This window comes from Patella vulgata, chromosome 8 (assembly GCF_932274485.2).
Source record: "Patella vulgata chromosome 8, xgPatVulg1.2, whole genome shotgun sequence".
NCBI lineage: Eukaryota > Metazoa > Mollusca > Gastropoda > Patellidae > Patella > Patella vulgata.
This window is the reverse complement of record NC_065886.2, coordinates 3551150-3559454: the sequence shown is the minus strand read 5'-3', so window position 1 is coordinate 3559454 and position 8305 is coordinate 3551150. Positions and strand designations below refer to the sequence as shown.

At 32.6% G+C, this 8305-nt stretch overlaps 2 protein-coding genes across 4 annotated transcripts in view; one reads left to right on the top strand and one right to left on the bottom strand.

Moving 5' to 3' along the window:
• The window catches only part of LOC126830900 (C2 domain-containing protein 2), a 376226-nt gene that overhangs the window by 196634 nt on the left and 171287 nt on the right, over positions 1-8305 (bottom strand). The gene's annotated exons all lie outside the window — the stretch shown is intronic.
• The window catches only part of LOC126830868 (retinitis pigmentosa 1-like 1 protein), a 177621-nt gene continuing 169430 nt past the window's right edge, over positions 115-8305 (top strand). For 2 of the 3 annotated variants that reach the window (XM_050561328.2, XM_050561327.2), the window contains exon 1: positions 620-913. In XM_050561328.2, the coding sequence (XP_050417285.1) occupies positions 760-913 (154 nt within the window). In that variant the 5' untranslated portion in view covers positions 620-759. Of the gene's footprint in view, positions 203-619; positions 914-8305 lie in introns of those variants that run through there. The other variant, XM_050561325.2, reaches the window with a different exon arrangement.

The following is an 8305-nucleotide window of genomic DNA, read 5'->3' as shown; positions in this document are numbered from 1 at the left end:
AAAATGCACCTTTATTTTCACACAGAATACGGTGTGCTTAATCAAAGCTGGAAAAGTACGTTAAAGACCCAGTGAAACATTACTATTTCGTTTCGTATTAAATTGGATTTGTATTTTGTAACTATTAACCGGAAACTAAATTCTATAACAAAATTTTTGTCGCACTCTCAGATCGTCTGCTTAATTCGGCTGTTTTGAATAGGTAAATATTCTTTTATGATATTTAATTCAGTCACAAAAAACTAAGACGAAGTTGATCATATTTCAAACGCCACATTTAGTCCGTCAGCCAGTATACATTATTAAAAATGTGGCTGTAAAAATGGGATTTATTCGCATGTTTTTCTTCCCGCGGAAATGTGGGTCAACTTAAATTTTGTCTAGATTTTGTGGTACATTTTCTTTCTAGAGTCATTTTCAGAAGGTAAATGTATGCGACTATTGCTAGGTATTGTGAAAATCTATATATTTCTGTGACGTGTTAGTTACTTAGGCCTGAGAGTATCACATAATCCTCATTCTAACAGTGTTTAGACATGAGAAATCTGCGTTTAGAATTCGACCTTCACCTTTCGGTTGCTAAGTAACGTGTAAACTTTACAGGTGCTTTCCGACTACACATTATTGAAAGGTATAATACCAGTCATATACCAAGACGTTATCTGTCAACATAGGACTGAATCTCATCTGTTTGTCAAGTGATCATCTCAGTGTGGTTTTATTGTTCAATATATTTAATTAATTTCAAGAATCATCGTCATGGCTGTTCCATTTTCTAACACCAAAGTTCGAGTACCAAAAGGATTCCAGAATATTTTGGAAGGACTTGCCAGAGAAGTGCTAAGATCACAACCAAAAGATATATTTGAATTTGGTTTTAAACATTTGGAAGGTTTATTGAAGGAACGTGAAGGTAAGTGAAATGATTTAGTTTTCGCAAAACACACAATTACCCAACTTCATAAATAACAAATAACGATTCCGTACTGAAACAGGGAGACAGAATGTCGATATCAATCCACTTTCTGTAGTCATATCCAAATAGACTACTTATGGATTGTGGGCCCCTTTCTTCAAAATTACAAACATTACATTTGCATATTATATCATAAAATTGGTAGAAATTCACCAAAGTCCATACTATACAATGTCATATTTTTGTGATAAAATGAATAGAATTTAATAAGTCAGATTTTGTACTGGTACCTGAAATACAGATAACTATCTGACACCTTTTACATGATCCAAATCAAAAACAATTTTTTACTTTTGAAAATTCAAATACTTACAAGTTACATAAAAATTAAATACAGTTATTATACTGTTGCCATTTTTTGTAATTTTCCAAAAAGGGAGATAACTCTTCAGATCATACCATACAACTGTACATTTTCACATAAATATTTACATAATTTCATCTACATCCACACAAATTATTATTCATATACGTATTTACATAATTTCATAAACATCCATTCCACACAAATTTAATTAAACCATGTGCTTATTACTGAAGAGGAGCATGAACAAGATTTCATTAGCTAGAGGGAGACAATTCTTTAAAACTTTATTGTCCAACATAACAGGGAGTTAAAATATATCCATTCAAATATCTTCTGAATTCCTAACAAAGATAAAACCCTTATGCATAGAATATTTATAGCTAAACTGCTCTCCATCCAATTCACTAGCACTTAAAAAAACAAAACAAAAACACTTATATTTCAGATTTTGTTTGAAGCAAGTATTTTATGTGGTATATTAATTTGAATATTGATGAAAAATCATTTTTCATCCTTCTTTGATGTTTTACACACCTGTGTACCTTGCAGGTGTTTGATATCAACTTGTAAATTATCCTACCTTTACATTATTTACATATTTTATTAAACCGTAATATTTATACACAAATCTCCACAGCATTCTTGGTCAATAAAAATTTACATTCGTTTTATGACTTATTTTTTGATGTGAAAATTATTATGGATGGTGAATTTGCATTGGGACTTCAGGTGAGTGAACGTTTTATATTTCTTCTTTGACAAAACCCCAATATTGATTATTGATATAATAAAATAACATCTATAATTATTCATAAAACTTAAAAAGTACATTAATAATTAATGATTGTTATTTAATATTTTAGATATGGTGCAAGCGTAAATTACTATACCTCAAGATCATTATTGATATTAATGTAAGTTTTTATATAAAAACAAAAAAACACACACATTTTAATGAACTCTTAAAATCAGTATGATTTTTTTGTAGAAATATATAATCTGTTGTTTTCTTGTGACGATCAATGGTTTAACGGTGTAGAGAAGTACAATTGAATTCAAAGTTTTAAAATTGTTAAATTTTTAACCCTATATCCATTTATTGATTAATCTGTGACACGGAATTTTTGTAGCAAGATATTTTAATTTTGACTTTAGTGTACTAAATATAAATGAGAGGCTAGAAAATTAAAATCTAATTTACCAAGTTTGTATGGAACTATTGATTCATCCAGCCAGACCAGTTACAATGTTAAATATTGCTGTGTAGACAGAAAATATTGAACTTCAATGATTTTACTCGAGTCTAGAACTAATCCAAGTTCTTTTGTTAAATTAAAAAAAAATTCAAATTAATATAATTCAGCAAATGTTAAAAGGCTATAATTCAAAGTATATTCCTTTGATAATCTACACTGTAATTGCACTATTATCATTTGAGAAATTTAAGCACTTCTGTCAATCATTTGGCAAGATATCTTTAAAACCATTTGTGATCAAACAAAATTTGTTGTTAAAAAAAAGGTTATTTTTTTATGATGAAACTGTGTGTTATTGGACAGAGGTTATTTTTATTATGAAACAATGTGTTACTGGACAGAAATTATTTATATCCTGAAACACTGTGTTTTTTTGGACAGAGGATATTTTTATAATGAAACAGTGTGTTATTGGTCAGAGGTTATTTATGTTATGAAACCGTGTTTTTGGTCAGATGTTATTTTTATTATGAAATGGTGTGCTTTTTGACAGGTTATTTCTATCATGAAATTGTGTGTTATTTGACAGAGATTTCTTTTATCATAAAACAGTGTGTTATTTGACAGAGATTTCTTTTATCATAAAACAGTATGTTATTGGTCAGAAGTTACTTATATAAATTTAGTAGCAAGTGTATTATGAATTATAGATTTTTTACCTCTGTATAAATCAATTTTCTTAAGAAGGGTCGAGAAATATGAAGTAAAATTGATGTTTGGTAACATATGTTACTATTTCTGCGGTTCACTTTACATATAAACATAAACACATTAAATCATTACAATATATCACGCTTCTATTTGAATACCTACTGTGGTATATTACAATATATCAAAATTCCATTTTAATACCTAACATACTAAATATCTGGGCTGAAAATATGGAATCTATATAGTGATGAATTCAAATGGACTCACACTTTAAGAACCTTTTCACTGGATGTCGTTTAAAGATTTAGTACTGTTTAATGATGATAAATTCCAAATCAAAATAAAATTTTCCACATTGCTTGAGTTTTCAGTGAAGACTAGATTATTGTGTTGAAAAAAGTTGATTTAAAGGACCTAAGTCCGTAACTCAAAATCCTCCAAAATCTTCGACATCGAAAACACGAATTATTGGTCAATTTAAATCAACATTGATGATGTAAACTTACCGGGAAAAGATGAGCTTCTGATATCCGATATTTAAGATAAAATAATTTTTTTAACATTGGTAGACGAATCGTGTACCATAATGCGCTTCAGCCCCAGTTGTATTGAGAGACTCGAGGGACGAGGCTAGACACATTGCACCAAATCAAATGGGGTTATGTAGACTAGAATAACTAGACGCTAGAAATTTGCACTCGATTGAGATTGCTGACTTATTTCGCCGAACATAACTGATTTGAAATTGGAGTAAAAACGGAAACCATTAAATGTAAATCAGTTTATATACATTCATATTACAGTATTATATGCGTTGCTACCCACTTTTGTGAATTTCTAGGTCCCAAATGTTAGCAATTTAGCTCCTTTAAATTTATTGTTATAAAGAACGCTGTAATTTGCAATTGTTATGCAGTATGCTGTAATTTGCAATTGTTATGCAGTATGCAGTAATTTGCAATTGTTATACATGTACAATTTGAAATTGTTATAAAGAATGCTGTAATTTGCAATTGTTATGTAGTATGCTGTAAATTGAAATTGTTATGCAGTACGCTGTAATTTGAATTTGTTATGCAGTATGCTGTAATTTGCAATTGTTATGCTGTATGCTGTAATTTGCAATTGTTATGCTGTAATTTGCAATTGTTATGCTGTAATTTGCAATTGTTATGCAGTATGCTGTAAATTGAAATTGTTATGCAGTACGCTGTAATTTGAATTTGTTATGCAGTATGCTGTAATTTGCAATTGTTATGCAGTATGCTGTAATTTGAAATTGTTATGCAGTATGCTGTAATTTGAAATTGTTATGCAGTATGCTGTAATTTGAAATTGTTATGCAGTATGCTGTAATTTGCTGTAATTTGAAATTGTTATGCCGTATGCTGTAATTTGAAATTCAGCTATAAATAAAATAACATAAATGAGTGTATGACCGTTAAACCGGTGTTACTTAAATATTTTCTCATATATTTTTACAATCAAAACTTTTTCTTATGATTGTAATATTAACAATAATTTTAATGTTTAATATAGCGCTGCAGTAATTTTAATATTTAATGTAGGGCTACAATAATTTTAATATTTAACCCGTTAAGTGCGTAGGTTGTTATATAACATCCTAGACAACTGCCACTTACTACGTGTAGGGCGTAATATAACGCCTTGGAGGTATTTTCCCCAACCTATTCTTAGAACATAGTTCGTCACATAGGGGAATCTCTTGGGAATTCCCCCACCAGATCGCAGCATGTGTAGGACGTTATATTACGTCCTGGACAACTGCCACTCACTGTGTGTAGGGCGTAATATAATGCCTTGGAGGTATTTTCCCCTATTCTTAGAACATAGTACATAGTTCTTCGTCACTTCGTCAAATTAATTACACGATAGGGGGTAGTTAACGTTTTAGAAACGTCACACTTAGCGGGTTAATGTAGGACTGCAATATATTTAATATTTAATGTAGGACTGCAGTAATTTTAATATTTAATGTAGGGCTGCAATAATTTTAATAGTTAGTGTAGGACTGCAATAATTTTAATAGTTAGTGTAGGACTGCAGTAATTTTAATATTTAGTGTATAGCGCTACAATAATTTAAGCTTATGTTTTCAATAAGTGATTATGAAATATAATAGAATTTAGCTTCCTCCTTTTCTAAACCAAATGGGCTGAAGTAGACGCCATGCCTACTCTTATCGAAGTCCAGTGCGTTGCTACAATAATTTTAGATTACATTATGAAAGGAAATAGAATTTAGCTTCCTTCTTTTCTGTACCAAACAGGCTGAAGAAGACTGGTAGCTATGCCTTTGCCTATTGTTCACCAGTTTCTTTCACTGGACCTCGGGAGGCACGGGGGCTAAGGGAGTAAGGCGCTGGCTCGCTAGTCTGGAGGTCACAGGTTCGATCCCAGTGTTCACTGAGAAAGTACATCAGGATTCTCTGGTGTGGTTTCCCCTTGTCATTGGTGCCTGACAAGGACAGCTGTCTATTCGTCCGAATGGTACAAAAAAATGAAGATCCTGTGTACACATTGGCGTGTACATTAAAGATTCCCTGGCAGTTTGAATTCGATATAAGAGTAGGCCGTAATGCCGCTGTCCAGGCAAAATTTCCCTCATAGCACAATGTATGGCGTATGCCCGTCTTTATTATCCCAGTCGAGCAGAACAGTAGGACGTAAAACTCCATTTCATTTACTTGGACCTCAACAAGTACAAAGGTGGAGCTTGCTTTCTCTTCCCACCCAAACGACTAGACACTTACCCTGGTAAGACCCTCCAACTCTGGTTAGATATATTTCAAATGACCACCTACAGATTCCCCCAAGCACCACTGACAAGGGGAAACCGGGTTGGAGAATCTTGAGATATCTTCTCGCCCTTAATGCAGGTATCAAATCATGGAGACCCTGTTTAGTGAGTTAACGTCATACTCATTTTAAGTAGAGGTATATCTTTCAAGGAGGTCACCAAAATTTGAAATTAATATACCGTGGAACCGGGTGGATGGGTTGAAACACTTTAACCTAGGTATCATTTAATCTTATGTATCTAGCATTAATTTCTTTCACATCCGTTTAATATCAAATCTTTATTTAAAAATTCGTAAAAATCATTTAAAATCACCCAAAATCAACTAATTTGTACTTGTGTCCAATTTAAACCTGACTGATAATGAGTGTCCAATTTACAAGCATTTAAGTTCTAGATCACTGTTCAAAAATAAATCATTATACATCAATAATTAATTGGGTTGTTTATTTTTCAACAGTGATCGATTTCTATGAATTTTTAAACAAAGATTTGATATTGAATGAATTATTCAATGTGAAAGAAATTAGTGCTAGATACACAAGATTAAATGATACTCAAGTTTAATAGTGAAAGACACCACAGATAGTAAATGAAAAATGAAATGTGGGTTATTTGATATTTGATATGTCAACATTTTCTTATAGTGATTGTTCTCTCTAAAATTTTGTTGTTATATTATGTTCAATCACTAAATGCCATTCAAAGAATATTTCTTCCTCTGTCATCACGGATAGGCAGGTTGGTGGATCCGTCGAGATCTATCAACAAGCTAACGTTTGGATTCAAGTGTTCAAATTATGCGACAGTTCTTACACTGTCATCACGGATAGGCAGGTTGGTGGATCCATCGAGATCTATCAACAAGTTAATCGTTTAGATTCAAATGTTCAAATTATGCGAAGATTCTTAAAGTAGAATAAAAATACCATCGTCTTGTATCCGAGGTCTAATTTACATGTTGGCATGTACGTAAAAAAGACCTTGACAGTGGCGCAGCAGAACATTAAACTCTATTTCATTTTATGTCAGAAAAATAACATTTGTTTGAACAATTGATATTCAGTAGATTACCTACTTAAAAATTAATCTGGAATGTATTGATCAATATTTTGTTGTCTGGCCACAGAGGAATAAATGAATATTCAGTGAATATCACTGGTTCTAAGTCAGTTATTACTGCTGTATGTAGGGTTGTATTGATCTGAGGGAACCGTGGTGGCTCAGTGGGTGAAAAAACGTTGGCTCGCTAGCCTGGAAGTCCCGTGTCCAATCCGGGTGTTGGTCGAAAAATTTCTTCTGAATTTTCTGGCATGGTTCCACCATGTCAGTGGTGCAGAACAAGAGGGCCTGGCAAGAGACAGTGTATAGTTGTTTGGATGGGACAAAAACAAAGGTCCCTGTCTACATTGGCTTGCATGTAAAAGAACCCTAGACAGTTCAAATTTGATATAAGACTAGGCCTTAGCACCACTGTCTGGGCAAAATTTCCTTCATACCACTCTGTATGGCGTATGCCATTCTTTATTAGCCCAGCTGGAGCAGAATAGTAAGACGTTAAACCATATTACATTTCGTCTAGATCCGATGTATATGAATTGTATAAATAATAAAGTAAGATTGATTGGGTGTAATCTGATAGCCGACGGTCGTTGACCCGACTCAGTGTAATATGTAATTACAGCTGACCTCGTTATTCTAGTGAGAATCAAGATATGATGGTAGAACATAAACTTGACTGGTATCGACCATGTTCAAACATTGATCTATATGTACCAATATTACACGATTAGGTACCATCGATACTAGAATTACTTGGCTTTGCTGCGAATCAACCATCTAACACCGTTCGACTTTCAGTGAATGAAGCTCGTCGATGTGTGTTCTCTAAGTATCAGAAATGAGATTCTTGCAATGGATCTTTATTTCAGGAGCAAGTAATTAACAGCACGAATTATTGGTCAATTTAAATCAACATTGATGATGTAAACTTACCGGGAAAAGATGAGCTTCTGATATCCGATATTTAAGATAAAATAATTTTTTTAACATTGGTAGACGAATCGTGTACCATAATGCGCTTCAGCCCCAGTTGTATTGAGAGACTCGAGGGACGAGGCTAGACACATTGCACCAAATCAAATGGAGTTATGTAGACTAGAATAACTAGACGCTAGAAATTTGCACTCGATTGAGATTGCTGACTTATTTCGCCGAACATAACTGATTTGAAATTGGAGTAAAAACGGAAACCATTAAATGTAAATCAGTTTATATACATTCATATTACAGTAT